At 40.5% G+C, this 22,796-nt stretch overlaps 1 protein-coding gene across 6 annotated transcripts in view; it reads left to right on the top strand.

The window, feature by feature from the left end:
• Positions 1-22,796, top strand: part of exoc2 (exocyst complex component 2) — a 303,326-nt gene that overhangs the window by 158,931 nt on the left and 121,599 nt on the right. For all 6 annotated transcript variants that reach the window (XM_085989137.1, XM_085989132.1, XM_085989135.1 and 3 more), the window contains 7 exons: positions 393-517; positions 4,355-4,423; positions 4,559-4,716; positions 9,734-9,855; positions 17,088-17,149; positions 18,563-18,643; positions 21,470-21,529. In XM_085989137.1, the coding sequence (XP_085845263.1) occupies positions 393-517; positions 4,355-4,423; positions 4,559-4,716; positions 9,734-9,855; positions 17,088-17,149; positions 18,563-18,643; positions 21,470-21,529 (677 nt within the window). The remainder of the gene's footprint in view (positions 1-392; positions 518-4,354; positions 4,424-4,558; positions 4,717-9,733; positions 9,856-17,087; positions 17,150-18,562; positions 18,644-21,469; positions 21,530-22,796) is intronic.

The following is a 22,796-nucleotide window of genomic DNA, read 5'->3' as shown; positions in this document are numbered from 1 at the left end:
TGGTGTAATATATGCTATTTATGATAAAAATCTAAATTAATTTTAGTTTTTACAGTGAACTTTGTTTCCATCTAATAGGGACATTTTAGTAACTTTTTTGGAATCCACCTGTTTAGTCAAGACCAAGAAGAGTGATGTGTCTGGTGAATCTAATACCATGGATTAGATTAACCTGCCTTCTGGACTAAGCAGGATAGCTGCGGTTTTCAGTTTTCTTTATTAAGTTACAAGGCCATAAGTTATAAGTGACATTATGTGCCAAAAGTGGGTTCTGGATGAAACCTAATGTTAGGAAGGCAGGTTATCATTTTAGAGTTTTATATTAAAAAATGTAGTGACTCTGCATGTGTGTGTATATATGTATTTTTTACTTAATGTTTTTTGCTTCGCAGCTTGGCGTTTTAAGGCTCCTCAGCCTGTAACCTTTGTTGACAATCTGACAGAAATTGTTATAAGCCAACTGCCCAATTTCTGGAAGCTTTGGATATCCTATGTGAATGGCAGCCTCTTCAGTGAGGTAAATGCAGATCCATTTAACCTTAATTCATTTAAACATGTCGTAATTAAAATCACCAAAACAAGCATTCTGAATGATTTTTTATTTTATTTTTTTAATTCTTCAAAAAAATGATTTAAGTGCCTGATCACTCTCCAAATTTGCCACGGCAGCCATTTTGGAATTGGGATTCAAAATAGCTGGGTTATGCAAAGTAACTGGGCTAGGCGTTCCCGTGATGGCTCCGTTAGTAAAGGCAGAGTGTAGCAGAACCATACAGACCAGAAGGCCCAGATTTGATTGCCAGTCAGTGCTGAGTTAGCTAATCTCAGCCAGAAGCAGTAAGGCACTGAAATTGGCCTTTGTGTCCCAGGGTAAAAGGCAGGGGAAAAATAAGCCAGCCTTCCCACATGCATTAAAGTTAAGATGAACATCTTCTCTGGCAAATAAGACCTGATTTTATGTTTTGTTTATAGTTACAAACGGCTGAATTGCCAAATGAAAAATTTGGATGAATCTGCTCCCTCTTTGCAACTATGAGCCCAGTGCATTGGAATCGTTTTGGTATTTTTTTTTGGATGAGAGTCATTATGGAGCTCCAAGGTAGAGGCTTGATGGCTTTACAGTAGTGAAGAAATATTGCTGCTGCTGCTTGTCTGCCTGGATTAAGAGAAACCTGCCTTCTGTCAATCTTTGCTATAGTTGTGTGTGTGGAGTGGAAGTTTGCGTTCTCTTCCCTCCCCCCCCCCCCCCCCCCATATCTCTGCCCATACATATGCTCAAAATGTGTGAGCTTCTGCACTCTCCGTACCCCGCTTATTTTATTCTGGTGGGAGGACAATAACAAGGGAAGATGGGCACTGTTAAAATCACTAAGAATACAGACAGGTGGCTGGTAGCGACCATGCTCCAACCCCCACCCCCCGCCTTCCTGAAATCTATGTGCAGTGTAAACGGGAGATAATGATGTCGGAGGCACCAAGCCTCTGCAAGAGACGAGGTATTAAGCAGCAAGTTTGATCTCAAGATTCTCCTCTTCTCAGCCACCAGTTTTTCTTTCCTCGATAACAATTTAAATTGGTATTGAATCTTTCCACCACTGAATAAATATATGTAAAACCACGGCCAGAATGAGATTGGGAACACTTTTACCCTTGAGACTGGTTGGATAGCACATTAGCAGCAAAGCCATGAGTAGGTTACACAGTGCTTCAGGAGTGGACATAGCTTGTGTTGCATGTTTCAACTATAAGAAATATTAACTTGTTGACCCCACAGATGTCGAACAGAGGTGAGATGAGTAAAAATATCTCTGCAGTGCTAGATCCCGTCTAGTTTAAAATGTTGCAGATAATGTTGTGACAAAGCCATCTCATAACATATACGTGGTACTGTTACTGCTGTTTTATTAAATTACTGTACTTGTACTGTACTTAATTTATAACTTGGACTCTACAGCTCTGCAGCAACCTTGGGTCGATTCCTGCAGCAAGAGACCGTACATTGTACCACTGACCTATTGTTTCTGCAGCATGTTACTAGGCAGGCTAAACAAAGGGTTATCATTTTGGGGATTTTTTTTTTGGTCGGAGCTTTAACTTCACTCACTCACTGCAGGCATTAATGATGAGAAAGCAGCTGCAGCTTTAGATGAAGCATTTCAAACCCATAAAGAGTCCTGTTTGGATTTTGTGGCCATCAGCTGAAAAAACAGAGACAAGAAGGCTGAACTGTGCAGAGCACCGCGCTAGTGTGCTATCAAACCCAAGAGGAAGGTGGCAGCCAGAAAATCTTGGAAGGCAAATTTTGGAGGAAAGTGTAAATTTCATCATGATTTAAAAAAAAAAAAACATTGGGACAGCGTTCAGTAAATTTCTTCAGGAGGACAAGGAACAGAGAAAACACACATGGCAGTGCCATCATTCAGTAAAGAAAAAAATAATTTACAATGATAAATGCTGTAGAATTCATTTGCAACGTGCATCCAAACTACTTGTATTAACTTTTCTCTTGACCCTCTCTCTTTGTCTCACTCTTCAGTTTGTTATAGGTTGTCCTCCCATCCCTTCCCCCGCCAACCATTCCTTTGGTTGTTTTTAAACCAAAATAATTTGTTCTTTCACATTTCCTAATTTTATGATTATGTTTTGAACTGCACACACGGATGAAGTTAAATAAAAGTTACCATCTGCACATATTGCTGGAATTCAAAATGTGAAGTTGTACGGAGGGGCTCTCATTTCATTGTACAACTTCTAGATCTAGAAATAATATTTTCTTCATTTTCTCATATTTTCCTTGGCTTTGCCTTCCAGGATTTGCTGGCTGCCATCAGTGCAGTGAATGCTCTGACCTTAAAAAAAAAAAAAAAAAAATCCTGTAAATGATGAACATTTATATTTAGTGTGTTGCTTAATTAAACTGGCAGCAAAAGGTGCATGTGTGCCAGTCAGTCCTGCATGGCAAGAATAAGAGGGCATTATCGGTACTTGATGATTTTCTGTTGAGTCATCTTTCTTTCTCGTGACCAAATAGGGAGGGGCGGTAAGGGGTTTTGCTTGGAGTCCAAGTGGCACCAAGGTAATGCACATAGCAACGGAAATTCGAAGCCAAGTCAGCCTTCTATGGCAGACTCAATAATCCAATACCTGAACCAGATACATCAGCAGTACTCTGGGGTACTATTAACCATTGATGAGCCTGGCTAGCTCACTAGTGGATGCTGGCACCGGGATCTGGGATTCTTCCCACTGAGCTCCAGATAGCCCTGCAAATCATTGCTTTAACAAGCGGGGTGGTCCTAGCTGGGCATGCAACACAGAGTGCTCTATATTGGTAAGCTGAGCAAATTTAGCTGGTTAAACCCTGTGTGTACTTAGTTGGGGATACTTGAGCCTTGATTCTATCAGCCTCAGCTCTTAGGACTTAAGTGCGTCCCTATGTGGAGAGAATGTGCACTCTATCAGGGCAAACAGAAAGTCTACCTGTCAATTTCTCAGTAACTTGGGTTCAGATATTTTTAAACATGGTGATGAAATTCCTTGCATATCAGATACCCAGCTGGTTTCCCTGGGTGTTCAGAGAATACAGTGACCACAGTATACCCATTTATCATGAATGTAAAAGTAAATTAAAGTTTCCAAGCTGTACCTTTAAAGTGATCTAAATAGGAGCAGGAGTAGGCCATTCGGCCCTTCGAGCCTGCTCCGCCATTCAATAAGATCATGGCTGATCTTGAGATCCTGTAGCTATCTTGAGGAACTATGTGTTTGCTTTTTGTTTTAAACGGTTCTGAATAACAGAGAAATAAGGATATATCTTGATGGAATGACTAAGATATAATTTTATTACAGGTGTCAAAAGAAATTTTGCTGTTTTAACCAAATTGTTAGATCTACATCTAACCATTCTGTAAAATCCCTCCTTCAGAAAAAAACATGCTTCTTCATTTTAAAATATTTTTCCCCATAATTTTTTAAAAATAAACAAAACTATTATTTAAACTCTGATCAATTATTTTGCTTGGTTTGTGTTGCCTCTTTTTTGTGAATATCTAGCTGCGAAAGCAGTCAATGGAACTGCTGTAAAATGTTAATAAATGACCAGTAGGTGTCACTGTGTGTTCAGTGAATGTATAATGTTTATAGTTCTATAATTTTATGTTACACTAGACCTGTCTTTCATATATCTGTGTTTATGGTACTTTTACTAGCATGAAAAAAATACAGTTGTGAATTATTCTGAAAATAGCTGCTGTTTCTATAAGGAAATGCTCTTTTACTTGTATTCATGCTTTCATATTTACATTGTTTACATATGGTCGGCATTTTAATTTTAATCTTCATCTTGTGACTAAAGACAGGTGAAAAATCGGGTCAAGTTGAGAAATTTAAGAAAAATGCCAGATCCCGGCAGAATGACTTCAAGGTACAGAAATATGTTTGTTTTCACATGCTTTTGTCATTTTCTGAAAGAGTAACGAATCAAATTCATTTTTAAAATGGGGGGAAGAATTCCTGGTGTACTGGCAGAAGTAATGTATTGAATTTATTTTTTTGATAGAAAATGATTCAAGAGGTAATAAATTCACTTGTGAAACTCATCCAAGGAGCTCTTCTTCCATCCAGCCTTGCTGAGATAGAGCTGAGACAATATGGGGGATGGGAAGCAAAAATGGAACTGTCAGGCCAGTGGTTGACCCACATTATTCACACTATGAGGTAAGCAAGATCTGCAGATGCAGCAACGTTGCTGTCTGACAGTAAGATTGTACACATAAGCTGATCTAATTTGAAACACGTACATTTGAGTATTTAAATTTTGATAACCTCCGTAGTATTGGGAAAGAAAAAGTATAATTCATGTGTGACCATGACATTCCCATTCTCTGCTGCATGTTGCAATTCTGGCGTACAGCACTGCACAATTAACAGAACTTTCCGAATCTCTTGTGGCTGAGGCTTGATAGATATTGTGCCAAAAGTTTCACACCACAGAACCACAACTATCCAGTTTCAAATTATCCAGTCCAACACTAATTTCTGTGAGAGTGCGGTTCCCTCTATTTTCTCACCGGTCCCGCTGATCTCTCCAGACTAGCCATTACCTGTACCCGAGAGTGTGTCTAGGTAGTCTGCTCCTGGACCGCCAGAAGGGGGATGTGCAGCTCAGCTGCTGAGTATTGTATGCGGGGGCTTGGTAATGAGGGTGCTGCTAACTTCCACCTAACTGCTCACAACTGAGAGCTGAGATTGACAGCTTAGTGATGTGGCAGATTGAGCATGTATCCCTCAGAATGGCACATGCGTATTGGTACTCCATTGACTTCATAATAACAAAGCAATCTCAATAGCATAACAAAGTTTAATTATAGAAACACTGTTTGTAAATTTTGCATTAAAAAAAAGTAATGTTACAATTAAATTAGTTTCTGATCATCTCTTTTTCCCCTATATATTAATGGATGTCTAATGCAAATCCAGAATTTTTGTAGGGTTTACCTAACTTGGGAAAAACTTTAAATTATACTTGCACCTTTGTGTGAAAGTCAGTGATATTTTCCACACCAGCTTGATTCTTTTGTATGAATGAAAACAAGAAACACTAGTTTTAATGTATGAAATATTACACCTGTATGAGTGTGCCTATTTTAAACTATCACATTCTTATCTAACATTCCCATTAATTAAAGCAAGAAAAACAATGAAGTCTGCCCCATGTTTATTTGCTTATGTAAAATTAGTGTCATGTAAAGTAAGCTCACGTTATCACTGACCTTTTTTAGGTGGCTGTGTTTTGCTTGTGGCGCAGATTATATGAAATACTCCAGGTCAGGGTCCCTCAATAGCTGGAATACAATACAGGTAGACTATCCTTTATCCGAAAACCTTGGGACCAGCTGTGTTTCGGTTTTCGGAATTTTTCGGATTTCAGAAGGTTTTCATCCGTATCTGACAACAAACAACAGCTTGTAAACACTCGGGCCCTGCCTTGGAAGCGTCTCTGAAGCTGTTGCTAAGCTACAGAGACTCTTTCCACAGCCTGACTGTTTAAAAAAAAAAATGCTAGGGGTAGTAAAAAATGCTAGGGGAAGAAAAAAAACCTAACAAAACGGCTGCTGATTTCTGCCGTTAGATCGAGGTTTCCGGCTCCCCCTGCTCCGTATCTGAATTCCTTGACTTAGCGGGGGTCTGGGGCTCGACTGCTGCCGCCAGTTGTGGGAAAGCCGGATATCGGCTGACTCCTACACTAAGCTGGCCCGCAAATCAGGTCGGGGTGGGGGGGGGGGGGGGAAGAAAAGACTATCGGACGGGCCGCTGTATTGTTGGGTTCACTCTCCCGGTACCTCCTTCACACTGCCTGGCTCGGCCTGCAATCTCCTACCCAGGAGGGAACTCTGTGACCCTCTGCCCTGCTCACAGGAAAAGGCAGAGCTCCCGGACCACTCCTGTCATGTTTGGCGCCACTCTGGTCATGTTGTGCGCACGACTTACGCTCCACGAAAAAAATTTCGGTTTTCAGAGGTTTTCGGAAGTGCGGATAAAGGATAGTCTACCTGTAGTTTGTATGCAGGAACAGTAGTCAAATCTTATTCACTATTTATTTGTTATCATTTACATTCCATATGTTAAGTAAACTGCAGCTGGGAAATGACAAAAAATACTTGTTAGATTATGAAGTGCAACCCATGCAACTTTCCATTCCCTTGTATGAGTGCAATCACATGGACATTTGTAGTTTTTCTTTCTTTCAGCATCAGTGAATGGTATACCTCTTCTGTTAGTGAGTGAGCTTTCTTGCAATCATGTTTGGACTCTGGGCTCATTCTCTCTCTCTCTCTCTCTCTCATGGATTCAAGTTCATTCTTGTTTTTGTTTTCCTCTCTTTCCACCCCCCCCGTCCTTTTTAAAATTTGCTCCAATATTTTTCTAAATTTGTATTAACTTTAGGGAGGCTTTTCTTATAACTGTCTTATGTTTAGTGTGCTTTGTACAAATGTTGTCAACACTTCCAAGAAAGAGACTAGTAACTTCAGCAATCTATCAATAAAGGATGGTTGATGTATAGGTCTGCAAATTTGATCCAGCCCATGTCTTCTATAGACACTTGCACTCTTCAGTGGAACAGTCACCAAGCAGCATTGACAAAGTGTCCTCCAATTTGGTGCTTTTAATGGAATTTGCTCCATTGTCACGTTTAAAGTTGGTATCTGTGGTGGAATTCAGAGAGTATAACTTGGCCAGTATGAGTAGGATCTCAGTTTTTAGTGCAGCTTGCTCTTGCTAGTCAAGACACACTGCACACAAAATGACATATCTTGCCAGGAAATCAAACCTTAAGATCTTATAAGGTCTCCTAATTGGTCTAGCTTGCTGCTGGCAACTCATTAAAAAAAAAATGCAACATTCTGGATGTTGACCCTATAGAGCTCTTTTTTTGGTCCACATTACATGAGCTTTTAGGCTCCACAAAGAGTTACACAAGGCAGTGGCCAAATGGTACAGTAACACTGCTAGGTTGAGTCTAACAGCTGAAACCAGCTCGATGAAATGCTCCGGAATTCAATGGGCATCGCTTCAACTTTAAAGGAAACCAGACTGTTGATGTGTGCAGTGAGCGGTTAACATGAGCAGGATGCGCTGAAAATTGATATCCTACTCAAGCCAGCCAAGTTGTACTCTCTAAATTCCGCTAACTCCACAGATGACAATCCAATTTTTCCATTCTGCCCTAAGTGAATGTGAAAAAGAATTCAAGTTCACTAAAAAGGTTATAATCACAAATTGAATTATTACATCTCCATTGCTGAAGCTGTGCCCCAAGGAATTTTGTTTCTGATTTTATGCCAACCTCCTCTTTACCTTCAAGAATTCTTTCATTTGTTGTGAAGCTCAAGTCTATCCAACATTTGGAAGTATAAGGGGGAGACTGTTCTATTAAGAGCTTTCAGTTGAAACCTTTTGTGTGTGTGTATGTTTGTGTGTCTTTTTATTTCTTTCCCTCTTACTGATACGATCGTGTCGTGGTTATGTTGTTGGACTAGACACCTGGAATAATAATCTAGAGAACATGAGTTCAAATCCTACCATGCCAGTTTGAGAATTTAAATTTGTTTAAGATAATTGGCAAAAAATCCAGGCGACAGATGAGGTGAATTTTTTTTAGACAGCGAGATATTATGATTTGGAATGCACTGCCTCAAAGGGTGGTGGAAGCAAATTCAATAACTTTCAAAAGGGAAGTGGATATATACCTAAAAAGGAAAAATATTGCAAGGCCACATGGAAATAGCGGGGGAATGGGACTAACTGGATAGCTCTTTCAAAGAGCCGGCACAGGCACGATGGGCTAAATGGCCTCCTGTGCTGTATGTTGTTGTTGATATTGGTTCTCTGAACATTCTCCACCCCAACCTTGTTCCTCCTTAGCTCCAAATACACTGGTCTGTATTTTGTGGTCGGCGGCGTACCTGCAGAGTATGCCGCCGGCATCCGAATAGAATGCGCACTTACCTGATGGAGACCCTCCTTCGCGAACTTGCTGTTTGATGCTGCGTACTAGAGGGCAGTGTAATGGCCTACGGATCCTAGGGGCGCAGCATGTGTGGAAGCGTTCCTGATATCATATGGGCTGGTGCTCCAATCAGGAAGCAGAAGGGGTCTCATTCATTTAAACCCTCATTAGTAGAGCCTTCTGGGATTTAAATGTGCACAAACATCTATCCAATAATTATTTAAAATACAGCTGATAATACAGAATTCCCATCTCCCTACAGGTAGTAGCAGCACAACTTCAGAACTAAATATATTTCTCACTCAGTGGAAGCGGCGAGTTTCCTCTTTTCTCCTCTGGTTTCGGTTGGGAGCCAGCGAGTGTCCTTTAAATAACAAAATTGAAACAGTTGACAAACTGCTTTACTAATCCCCGTTTGGAGAGACTTGACAACTTTATTGAACAGACACTAAAACAAACTAACAAAAAAAGCTCTTTGCAATTCTACGAAGCTCGCGGCTAAATTATTCAAACAGAGCTCGGGTGCTTCCATCTGTTGTAACGTTCAGTTTCACTTTCATGTGAGCTAAATAATGTTAAAACATGCCAAACGATATTTTGGATCTTTTGAGATCTCCCCTTACCCTGATGCAAACAGGCCCTGCACCTGTTTGCAGTAGCTGTAAAATTTGCATACGTAATTGCTGGGCAGTTGGTGGGCAATTAGCCCAACTCTGCGCCAGCAATGAGGATCGGTGCGGATCATCTGTCAAGTTGGAACTTGATGTCACAAATTTGGGATCAAGCGCATGCAGAAATCCCGAACTTGCTGTCCATTTTAAAGGCGGTGTGACGGCATACTCTGAGGGTATGCCATCATACCCACTGCAAATTCTGGCCCAGTTTTCCATTCTGGTCCTTCTCCCATGTTGAAATGAACTCATTCTTTGTGAGGACCTCAGAACTTTCAAACTCTATACTTCTCTCGGTCTTTCCTTCTTCATACCGTCTACAGGCTTTTAAATCCTAAAATTGGCATCAACTAATCACTGCTACTTGATTTATGTTTTTCTAATGGGGTTCCTGATTCCTACTTGACCAATCAGTTTAGGTTGATAATATTTATTGTGCAATTTAACTTTACTGCTAATTGTACTTAACCTGCCTTTATAATTTTGCAGTCTATAGATTTGTTGTTCATTTGAAGGTCTATTCCTAATTCTTTTATTTTTGATTGAATGACAGACTTAATTATGAGTCTTTGACGGCACTGGAAATACCAAATGATCTCCTGCAAGCGATTCAGGAACTAATCTTAGATTTACGAGTGCATTGTCTAATGATTACGTTGCAGCAGACGGCCGATGGTAAGAACAACGAGTACATCTTTTAATTCCCCCACCCCGTTCTTATTCCTGCTCCTCACTTTGAGCAAATCCCGATCTGAGCCAGTGTGTCACAGGGGCAGGTTCTGGGCAAACACTAAGGCCCAGAATTTTCTCAGCTGCTCCCATCCACTGCTGTAATTTCGCCAGAAAGCGCTGTAATTTCGCCAGAAAGGTAGTGGAAATCCCATTTAGAAGCATAAAGGGGGTTTCCACCGCACATCTGGCAAAGTTATGGCGCCGGACTGCCAGCACCTCCTCGGAAATTCCAGGCCTAAGTACCTCCCGACAGAAAAGAAGGGAAGGGTTTATAGAGTGTGAACTTTTTAAATACTTAAGTACTAAATATTTTATAAATGTAAGTTGTAGCAGAGGTAACATTATCTAGTACTCTGCTGGGTACACGTCACATGGACAGTCCAAATAATGCTGTGGTCATTTGTTTAAAGGTTAATAGAACACATTCATTGGTTTCCAATCAAAAGGTTGAACTTGCACATAATATAACCACTTAACGTATTTTGCCACATAAAAGAAAAATTGCAAGCATAATAAAATGATCTATTTGTGATGTTTTATTGCCCAATGTATGAAATGATTTCAAATTGGTTTCTTTTTGTGGTTGACATGACCCATTTCTGCCACTTACATTAAAAACTGAACTTTAAATGGAGCACTGTTAAAGCTTAGTTAATGGGAACATTTTTCTATACGTCTATATTTTTCTTTGATTAGTAACCTATTAAATTATTCCTAAAATAAAAGTGCAGGAACATTATTCATACAGCTCTCCATGACACAAATTGAGTTATGGAAACCTTTCTATTAAGGTTTAAAGCCAGTGGAGAAAAATTCCAATATATGTTAATCTTTAAAGCCCTGTTACAGATTCAGGTTTGTCAACTTGGTTAAGCATGCTTTAAGCATGGCTTCATTATACATAAATATGAAATAGTTTTGCATTTTACGTGCATCAACTTAATCAATAAACCTGGTTACCACTTATTGTATTACATGTATAAATCTTATTTCTATAAATAGGGCAGTAGCATTTGGAAATTATTAATGGATGAATACTCTGTAGTAAATTTTGTGTCTTTATTTTAATGCCTAACATGGGACAAATTTTTTTTTTGAGTTTTTAATGTACTCTTCCCCAGAAGTCTGATTATTGTTATCACTCATCAAAATCATAGCAAAGTTGCCAAAATAAGGTAACATTCTTTGAAGGAATATTTTTGGGTAGCTGTGCAGCAGAACAGCAACAACTACTTGCATTTATACAGTGCCTTTAATGTAGATAAACATCCCAAGATACTTGACAAGGGTACAGAGTTTGGGGCGGGGACAAAGACGATGGCTTCAGTCTTCCTACTGTTTAGCTGGAGCAAGTTATGGTCTATCAAAGTCTGGGTGTTGGACAAATAATAGGCAGCACAGAGGTGGTCAAGAGTAGTGGTGGAAAGGTGGAGTTGAGTGTCATTGGCATACATATGGAAGCTGACCCCCACGGCTTCAGATGATGCGGTCAAAGTTCAGCATGGAGATGAGGAAGAGGAGGGTTCTAAGTATGGATTCTTGGTGAACTCTAGAGGTAATTGTCCATTGGTGGGAAGAGAAACTATTGGTGGAAATGCTCTGGCTACAATTGGATAGGTAAGAATTGGAACCAAGCAAAGGCAGTCCCACAGAGGCGGACAATGGAGGAGAGAGTTTGGAGTATGATTGTGTGATTGACCATATCAAAGGCTACAGAGAGGCTAAGTAGTATGAGGAAGGATAATGCCGCATGGTCATAGTCACAGTGGATGTTATTTGTGACTTTGGTTAGGGCTGTTTAGGTGCTGTGGGAGGGGTGGAAACCTAATTGGAGAGATTGAAACGGAGTTGTGGGAGAGGTGGACATAAATTCGGGAGGCGACGGTACATTCGGATATCTTGAAGAGGAAAGGAACGTTTATAAACTGGTATGTCTTTTATATACAGTAGTTTGCATAAGCACATTTTTAAAGATTTACCATAGTATTCGTTTACATAATTCTTCGTGTTCGGTTCAACATTTTTCATAGTGTGAGAGCTCCAAGAGAAAGTAGTTTAAACACCCAAGTTTAAATGTCGGAAAAGACAGGCTGCCCTGTCAGCTCTCTTCAAACATTTCAGATTTCACTGACAATTGAATGTCCGTGAGCAGGGGTCTGCATATCCATTTAAGTGCACATGCACTTGAAGAGAAAATGATGCAAGCAGGGTAATGTAATTCGGTGCTGCCTGCCCGAAAAGCTCTCGCATACGACCAGTGTCAGACCGGTAAACAGAATATAAATGCACCACTGGTTTTGAGCACGACTTGTAGACAGGCTCTAAAGTGTTGTATTAGAATGCAAAAAGTGAATTCTCAGCAGAAAGGTAATTAAAATGCCATATTTTCCAATCATATATGCAAGTCAGCATTTACCAAGTAAACTTGGTGGCTAGATGTTTTATCCATTTAGAATGGGATGAAATAGTCAGTTTTTAAAAAAAAGTGACGAGCAGTATCTATGTTTCCTGGATAGTCTCAGATTGTTCCTATACTTCTAACTTTGTTTGGACAATTTGAATTTGAAGTTTCAAATAAAAGGGACAAAAGCTCCGTAGTTGGGGAAAGGGAGCGGGAAGTTCAAAATTTTAGATGAATAAAATTTTTGGAAAATTTTCTTGAGTATTTATCTGGCACTATGTTGCATAGTTATGAAATATGATCTTGTGTCTCCCAATTGTATAGTATCGTGAGATACCAAGGCTTTCGCACAGTTTTGTTAGTACTGTTCCGATATTACGATTGCTTTCAGATGAGATGTTAAACCAAGCCCTCGTCTGGCCTCTCGGGTGGATGTAAAAGATCCTATGGCACTATTCGAAGAAGAGCAGCAGAGTTCTCCTGGTGCTCTGTCCAATATTTAACTCTCAGTCAACATCACTAAAAACAGCTTATCTGGTCATTATCGCATTGCTGTTTGTGGGATCTTCCTGTGCACAAATTGGCCCGTGTTCTGTTGGCATTTGCTGTGTGGTGAATCTGAACCCCCAAATACTTCTGTTCTTCCACATCACCTAACCTTCCCCCATTCGAAGCATAATTATTACTTTTCTTTAACCAAGTTGGACCACCTCACATTTACTGACATTAATTCTATCTAGGGTACAGTAGGATAGTGATTGTTACTGGTCTAGTAATCCAGACACTGGACTAATTATCCAACGTGAGTTTAAATCCCACTATGGCAGTTTGAGAATTTGAACTCAGTTATTTTTTAAAAATCTGGAAATAAAAAGCTGGCATCAGTAAAAATGACCATGAAGCTATCGGATTGTCAGAAAAACCCAACTCATTTGCTAATGTCTTTTTAGGGAAGGTAACCAGCATCCATACTTGGTTTGTCCTATATGTGACTCCAGTTCCACACCACCGTGATTGACCCTCCAGTGCCCTCTGAAGTGTCCGAGCAAGTCTCTCCGTTGCATCAGATTTTCTCGGGGCTACTAGGGATGGACAAGAATTGCCAGCGATGCCCACATCCCGAGAATGAATTAAGAAAAAGAAAAATCTCTCTGCCTTTTTTTGCCCTCCTAACATCTTATCAATATCTTCTTGCAGTTTCCTTTGGTCCTCAGAATTGTTTACTATGCCTCCTATTTTAGTGCCATCTGCAAATTTAGATACCACTCCCTCGAGCTGTTCATCCAAATCATTGATGTAGACAGTGAAAAGAGGTCTTTTCCCAGAACCATGTGGCGCACAGCTACCCACTTCCAGCTACTCTGCAAGACTTCCCTTATGTGTTTGTTCATCTTTAAAATATCAATAAAATAATTTTGCGTGATATTTTGAACTTGAAATGAGGTCTGATGTAATCTTCTACTGCTTTCGAAGACAAGCAGTAGAATGTGAGATCTGAATGGAGGCATAGGATAAAGCCAGTAGCTAATAATACTCCAATGCAAACCATCTTAAACCCCTCTCCCATGCCCCCTCCACCCTTCCCTCCAACAACAGATGCAAGGAGCTCATGGACTTCTTTGTCGCTAAGATTGAGTCCATCCGTTCAGCTGCCTCTGCTGCTTCCCTTCCTTCCCCTAGCCCACCAAGCCAAACTTCCCCTAAGCTTCACCCCTGTCCTAGCCATGAACTCACATCTTTCTCTAGGTTCCCTCCTATCTCCTCTCACGTTCTCTATGAGCTCACCTTGTCTATAAAACCCACCTCCTGTTCCCTCAACCCTATTCTCACTAAACTGCTAACTACCCAACTTCCCTTCCTAGCCCTGGTATTAGGTGATATTGGTAATGGTTCTCTCTGCTCAAATACTGTCTCCCTCCTCTTCAAATCTGCCGTCCTCGTACCTCTCCACAAAAAATACACCCTAATCACTCTATCCTTGCAAACTACTGTCCCATCTCCAACCTCCCTTTCCTCTCCAACTTCCTTGAGCACGTTGCCGCATCCCAAATCTGTGCCAATCTTTCCTTCAACTCCATGTTTGAACCCCTCCAATCAGGTTTCTACCCCGCCACAGCACTGAAACTGCCCTAATCAAAGTCGCAAATAACATCCTATGTGACTGTGGTAAACTATCCCTTCGATTCCTTTTCGACTTGTCTGCAGCCTTGCCACAGTTGGCCACACCATCCTCCTCCAATGCCTCTCTTCTGTTGTGCAGCTGGGTGGGTTTGTCCTCGCCTAGTTCCATTCTTATCTATCCAGTCAGAGTCAGAGAATCACCTGCAATGGCTTCTCTTCCTGCTTCTGCACTATTAGGAGTCGCCCAAGGATCTATCCTTGACCCCCCCCCCCCCTCCTATTTCTCATCTATATGCTGCCCCTTGGCGACAGCATCTGAAAACACGTCAGGTCCCACATGTACGCTGACAACACCCAGCTCTACCTCACCACCACCTCATTGGAACCCTAAGCACATAAGAAACAGTAGCAGGAATAGGCCACTTGGCCCCTCGAGCCTGCTCCGCCATTTAACAAGATCATGGCTGATCTTGGGCTCAAAGCCACTTCCCCGCCCGCTTCCCATAACCCTTCACTCCTTTATCTTGCAAAAATCTGTCTAGCGCCACCTTAAATGTATTTAATGACCCAGCCTGCACAGCTCTCTGGGGTAGAGAATTCCACAGATGTACGTCCCTCTGAGAGAAGAAATTCCTCCTCATCTCAGTTTTGAAACGGCGACCCTTTATTCTGAAACTATGCCCCCGAGTTCTAGATTTCCCCACGCGGGGAAACATTCCTCTCTGCATCTACCTTGTCGAGCCCCCTCAGTATCTTATGTTTTAATAAGATCGCCTCTCATTCTTCTAAATTCCAATGAGTATAGGCCCAACCTGCTCAACCTTTCCTCATAAGTCAAACCCCTCATCTCTGGAAATAACCTAGTGAATCATCTCAACTGCCTCCAATGCAAGTATATCCTTCCACAAATAAGGAGACCAAAATTGTACGCAGTACTCGAGGTGTGGTCTCACCAATTCCCTGTACAGTTGTAGCAGGACTTCCCTGCTTTTATACTCCAACCCTCTTGCAATAAAGGCCAACATTCCATTTGCCTTTTCGATTACTTGCTGTACCTACATGCTAACTTTTTGTGTTTCATGCACAAGGACCCCCACTGCCTCTGATTTGTCACGCTGCTTGTTTGACATCCAGTACTGGATGAGCAGAAATTTCCTCCAGTTAAACATTGGGAAGACCAAATCCATTGTCTTCAGCCCCTCCACAAACTCCGTTGTCTAGCCACTAACTCCATTCCTCTCCATGGCCGCTGTCTGACCATTCACAGCCTTGGCATCCTATTTGACCCTGAGCTGAGCTTTTGCCCCCATATCCTCTCCATCACCAAGACCTTCTACTTTCACCTCCACAACATCACCCTTCTCCGCCCCTGTCTCACCTCTGCTGCTGAAATCCTCATCCATGCCCTTGTTACCTCTAAACTAGACTATTCCAAGGCTCTCCTGGCCAGCCTCCCACAATGCACCCTCTGTAAACTTGAGCTCACCTGAAACTCTACTGCCCGTATCCTAACTCGCACCAAGTCCCGTTCATCTGTCACCCCAGTGCTCACTCACCTACATTGGCTCCCGGTCCAGCAACGCCTCGATTTTAAAATTCTCATCCTTGTTTTCAAATCCTTCCACGGTCTTGCCCCTCCCTATCTCTAACCTCCTCCAGTCCTACCTGCTGAGATTTCTGTGCTCTTCCAATTCTGGCCTCTTGCTTATCTCCGATTTTCATCGCTTCATCATTGTCGGCTATACCTTCAGCTGCCTAGGCCTTAAGCTTTGGAATTCCTTGCCTAAACCTCTCCGCACCCCCCTCCTCCTTTAAGAGGCTCCTTAAAACCTACTTCATTGGCCAAACTTTTGGTCAGCTGTCCTAATACAGCTGTGGCTCGGAGTCAAATTTTGTTTGATAACTTTCCTGTGAAGTGACTTGAGATATTTTACTACATTAATGGCGCTATATAAATGCAAGTTGTTGTTACCAGACAGTTTGTTGTTCAAAAAGCAAATAAACTGTAGATGCTAGAAATCTGAAATAAAACAGAAGTTGAAGGAAGCATTCAGCGAGTCCGGTAGCATCTATGGAGAGAATAGAAGAATTAACTTTTCACATCAAAACAGTTTTGACAAAGGTTCCACACTCGTTAATTCCGCTGTTCTCTCCACAGGGTTTGTTGTTCATTTACCAAAATGTTACTGAAAGTTTGCCTAGATCTCAAGGCACGGAAAAGTACAGCTAAAGAGCTGGGGAATTAGGACTCACTTATGAAAGTGATTTAATATACAAGAGCCAAAAGAGTAAGAAAGCTAGTAAAGACCTAAAAATGTAACCGTTTCCCTTCTACATATTAAATCTATACATTCAGTAGATTTTTGACAGGAATTAAAATAGATACAGATGTCTCATTGCTAGAATAAAATGAAATAGAAATGTTTTCCCCTCAAACTGCTGCATGCAAAATATTTGGTCTTCTGAGAATGGTTCTGCATATACTAGGTATGCATACAGATGTGTTCTAATAAAGGTTCTATGTTTTGTTAAGAATGCAACAGTTTGTTTTACCTTTACATTGAAAACTACAATTCTTGAGATTGTGATAGTCAAGGATTAATCTAGATCTCAATTTGACATACATGCCTTCTAATTTTTTTTTCTTATTTAGATGTTAAGAGGCTTGCAGAAAAAGAAGACTGGGTTGTTGATAATGAAGGAACCACTTCTTTGGTTAGTAGTAAGAGTGGTCAGATTACTTTAGGGCCTTCCGTTGGGAGATGAAACAGGTGTAATACAATTCATGATGAAGGTTGTACGTACTGTATGGAAGGAATGTGCTTATTAATAGGTTGAATGGCCTTCGCTCATTTCATATTTTCTCACATTCTCAGTCCCCTTTACGAGAATGTATTTAACTTACCAATTTGCATTATTTGCACCCCTTTTATGGTCTCTATGCCTGATTTTATTTTATTTTGCCCAGCTTCCTCCTTTCGATAATTTCAATGGCCCTATTTACATGAAAGTATCAAGTCACCTGACCTCCCTCTATGTTGAATTAATCTTTCTATTGTGTTATCAACCCATAAATCCTGTTTAGTGTGTTGCAGTATTTATTGGAATCTTTTCACAAGGATTGTGTATGTTGGATTAAATTGGCTTCCCTCCAAAACAAATTCAATATTGCTTCCATCAACATTATTGGGGTTAAATATTCAGCGTGAGGCATCTATTGATTGGCTTGTATAAGTACTTATGTCATGCCAATGGTCACCCAGTCTCTTAAGATGTGTTTTAAAAATATGATTTCCTGATTCTGCAAAACACTATTTATCCCATCATTGCTGCAAAAACATAGCTCCCTGTTGGCTTTTGTTTTTACCTGACACCGTAATTATGTTCATTGTAATTCTGTGCACTGACATTAAGCGATACTATGTAATGATTTTGTTCACAACAAAAGAACTTTAAGGGAATGAGTTTGTCATTTGAAATAATGTTAGATTTTCCCCAAAGCTGTTGACAGAAATGCACTCAATTTCCTGTAACCGTTGGAAGAAAAAACAATCTTGCCTTCAAAAGGAACTGTAGGTATTGTTAAAAGACCAGTGAGGTATGATTTTGGGTGCATTTTAATGTTAGGTATAAATAGCCCTGTCAGGTACTGTAATCTGGATTTTAGTCACTGTGGTGAATATGAGAGCCCCGGTTTCAGTAACAAAAAATACTAGAAAAGAGTAACAGTTGTTTCAGATTTTCATATAGCTTTGGTTTTTTTAATTTGACTTTTTTTAAAAAGTAAATTTTTTATGTAGCTCATTTTGTTTTAATGGATTTAATAGCACTAAATATTAAACTAAATTCAACATTTTAGTTTGGAAGTCCATCAGTTTCAGTGGGAAAAACGTCAATACAAAATTATTTTTTTTTAAAAATTGTTGATGGTCTTGTATTTCAATTCGGATACAGGGAGTATTTTGACCTTGCTCTGGAGACACAACATAATTGCATAACCTTCCTTTATTAAAGACTGGATATATTGTTACCCTTTAACCTAAAGGGCTGTGATAATTATTAACAATTGCCTCTTTCATTTAAGACACTGCTGTTTAAATAATAAAAACGTGATGTGCTCTTTTCTAGCCCGCTCAGTTTGAACATCATGTTGTGCAAACCCTGCAAGCTCTCAAAGAAACCATAGATTGCAAGGCTGGAGAAACCAATGTAAGTCTCACGTTCCTGGATTATTTTTGTATGTTGACAAGTAATTTCCCTTCAATGATACTGTAAGATATTAGTGTGGAAGCACATCTGGTGAAGTCACTTGAAACACATCTTGCCATTTTTTCCCGATTCTATCATTTTCCCTTTGAATGTCATTTATGGCCATGTATATTTCTCCAGCTGAAAGAATGGGACGGTCTGGATCATGGACTTGTTTACAATGTCATAAGCCAAATCAACCAAGGTGTTCACCCTTTCCATGTGGTGCTCCATTCAGTGATCACACAATGATCTAAACAACCATGCTTAACAAAAGCAAACAAGCTCTGATGCAATTGGGTTTGAAGTTGGAAATTTTTAGTTGAGAGTCAAGCACTGAATCATTTGGTCTATCAAAGGCACTCTGAATCTAGTCAAAATAATGAGGAATTTGGATAAAATAAATCAGGATAAACTATTTCCACTGATTGGTGAGTCAGTGACTAGAGGGTGTAAATTTGAGATAGTCAACAGGACAAAGGGAGTTGAGAGTTTTTTGTACTGTGGTGGAAGCATAGTCCATAAGAAGCTTTTGAAAGGGAAGTGGATAAATATTTTTTTAAAACATTTAAAAGGCTATCTGGAAAGAGCAGAGAAGTGGAATTAAGTGAATAGCTCTCTTTGAGATCTTGCGTAGAGATGAATTACGTCCTTATGTGCTGTAAAACTCTGATTCTACATCAACCTTTGATATATCTTCTACTTCAGTCCCTACAATGCTCACCTCCCTTAAGATGGAAGCTGTATTTCCACAATCCTCAGTTATTTGCCACTTTCCTGTACATTAAAATCCTTTTATTTGTTTATAATTTCAGTTGCCGTCTTTGTGGGTTAGTTCTAAAGCATTGTTGTTTGGTTACTATCCTTTCAGCAAAGTGTATTTGTGATGGTGACTTTTAAGCAGTATGAAGCTCAAACCCACGTACCTCGATTGTGATGACTTATTTTTCTGTTGCACTCCTCGCATACTGAGAGACAGCTCTGAGCACTTTACAGGGTGATGGATAATGAGTTATTTCCATTTATATTTTGTTAATCTTATTTTTTAACTACTGGCACGTAAACAACTTTTGAATAAAAGTTGCCTGTCCACTGTTACCCACACTTAATAAATATCCCCAAGTTTGAAAAATCTAGTGTTATCTGCCTCTGTCTTTCCTTTTCTATTTTAATTCACCTATTTAAAAGGAACTCCATAGCCTTCTGCAGAGTAATTAACTTGGACATAAGATTTCAAAGTGAAGAAACTAGTTTTTTTTTAATTTGCTTATGGGATCTGGGCGTCGCTGGCTAGGCCAGCATTTATTGCCCATCCCTAATTGCCCTTGAGAAGGTGGTGGTGAGATGCCTTCTTGAACCGCTGCAGTCCGTGTGGTGAAGGTACTCCCACAGTGTTGTTAGGGAGGGAGTTCCAGGATTTTGACCCAGCGACGATGAAGGATTGGCGATATACTTCTAAGTCAGGATGGTGTGTGACTTGGAGGGGAACTTGGAGGTGGTGGTGTTCCCATGCACCTGCTGCCCTTGTCCTTCTACGTGGAAGAGGTCGCGGGTTTGGGAGGTGCTGCCGAAGAAGCCTTGGCAAGTTGCTGCAGTGCATTTTGTAGATGGTACACACTGCAGCCACGGTACGCTGGTGGTGGAGGGAATTAATGTTTAAGGTGGTGGATGGGGTGCCAATCAAGTGGGCTGCTTTGTCCTGGATAGTGTTGAGCTTCTTGAGTGTTGTTGGAGCTACACTCATCCAGGCAAGTGGAGAGTGTTCCATCACACTCCTTACTTGTGCCTTGTAGATGGTGGAAAGGCTTTGGGGAGTCAGGAGGTGAGACACTCGCCGCAGAATACCTAGTTGAAAATAATTACTGGCTCAGTGTAATACCACTTCCCTTTTAAAAGCTACCTATGAACTATGCTTCCACCACAGCACAAAAAACAGGAACAAAAGGCACTAGAAGGATAGGATGGGGAGTGTTTAAAGTGATTGTCAAGGGTACAGAGTGTTGTGGCTTGGGATCTTTTTGGCTGCTTGGGCCATGAGGGAATGTATTGTGACAGTGGGGGGTGATGCATGTACAAGAGGGACTCGAAGAACCGGAGAGGGAGGCTTAGAGCGATTGTTGGGGCAATTGAGCTGGTGTCGGGAGAGGAGTAGGTTTTGAGTTGGATGGTAGCCAGGGGTGGGAGAGGAGTGGCTTATGGGTGTATACAGGGAATCGGGATTGGACCAGTTGTCAGGTCTGTGGGACACGGTGGGGAAGCAACCAGGGAGGAGGAGGAGAAGCATTGGAAAATGTCGCAAATTGAGGTTTAGACTTCCGATGTTGGAGTCACCCTCTGACAAGATGTTCTAAAGGGACTTAGAGCAGTGCAGGAGTAAGTGTATAAGTGAATGTTTAGAATTGATATTTTTTCTTGCGTTTATTATATTATAAATGGTTTTTACCTGTAAATTTGGGTTTTCTTTGGAATTTTGTTTTATGAAAATGTAGAAATTTGCATATGATTAGAGCAGATGGAAGAAATTTGTATCAGGCAATCAACTGCAAGTCTGAGATAGAAAATTTACCCAGCATTTTGATTATGATTTAATGTGACAGAAGTTAATACTTGACGATGGGTAAAATGTTCAGCACTTACTTGTCCCTTGTAGGGTAGTATTGACTTCAGTTGGAGACCAGTTAGTTACCAAAGCCTCCAAGTGTTCAGTAGTGCATCCATTATAGTTTATCTTTGGAATATCACAGCCACAAAATCCTCTAATTGTCACATTTCACTTGTTTATTACAGATGTTTCAGCATGAGAAGAACCAGCAGTGTGTATATGAACTATCCAGAAACATCATGAAGGTGGGTAGAAGTTGGAAGGATATTTCTAACTCTTCAGGTGCAGAATTTATTGTAGCTTTGTGGATGTGTGTTCCCCATCCCCCACCCCACCCCATGTGAGATTTATACAGAAATATTAAGTGTTGCTTTTTCTACCTTTTTGCTTTCCTTTTTTTTACTTAAGTACTTATTCTACACCACATTTGCATCAGATTGTATAATCTATTCAAAATACATAAGTCAATCAGATCTTTTCTTTTTGGATTCTTCATCTGAATTTTCTAACTTTTAAACTAGCTCCATAGGCTACCACCGTTAAGATCATACAAGGTTAGAAAATAACAACTGTAGGTTATTTAGGAATCAGAAATGTTAAAATGAAAAAGCTTTACCTGTTGACAAAAGGGAAGTAAAACTTACACAATTTTATAGCAGGAAACCAAATATTTTTAGTATCTCTTTAAAACCCTATTATGTTGATTGGTTTGGTTAAGCACTTGGTTAAATGAACTGGTCCTAGTTTGTTGAAAATATGGACATGTTAATAAAGTGTATTGCAGGGAAATACACCTCTTAATTTGTAGATGGAAATGGATTTATGGTACTAAGACAGAAACCTGACCTGTGAAGCAAAAAATGATTAAATCAACTATGGGCAGCTTTTTTTTTTGATGTGAGAAAGACCGAGGTCAAGAAATTTGGTTTTGCTGCAGAAACTGGCCCGAGGTAGGTGGCCCAAGGCTGACTCCAAACCTTGCCTCATCCACATGAAACTGGCTAGTTAGGCTGCTGTAGACCTGGAAAAACTGAGCAGGACTCAGTGTGGCATGTGCTCTACCCAGTTTATGCCGAATTTAGTAGTGGGATTCTAAAGCAGGTGTTAGCCTATTAGCGTATTCAAGTGCCTGTTTTGGGCTTGGAAGTCGCCAGTTCCCAATGTGACAGCCGTGCACTTCCAGAGGGATCGAACGTGAGAGATTGTGCCCAAAAATTGGTCCCCCGACTCATTTTTCATCCAAAAAGCATACGCAATGAGGACAAATTTCTCCCCCAGAGGTTATTTGAGCCTTTATTAATTGGCAATACAGGAAACTTTCTGATATCCGGCACTGACGGGACCGAGCTGGTGCCGTAACATCAAAAGTGCTGGACATACCAGAGTTAATGTTTAAACATACGGAACTGAGAAGCTCCGTGTGAATCAACAAACCCTGTTGCTTAGCAACAGCTTCAAAACAGTCGGCTGCAGCTGCAAGCATCTGTAGCTGAAGCTGTTGCTATAGCTACA

Source organism: Somniosus microcephalus, chromosome 5 (assembly GCF_052327205.1).
Source record: "Somniosus microcephalus isolate GS21.2 chromosome 5, FLI_Smic_1.0, whole genome shotgun sequence".
NCBI lineage: Eukaryota > Metazoa > Chordata > Chondrichthyes > Squaliformes > Somniosidae > Somniosus > Somniosus microcephalus.
Note: the sequence above shows the minus strand (reverse complement) of the source record. Positions and strands in the feature narration are given on the sequence as shown.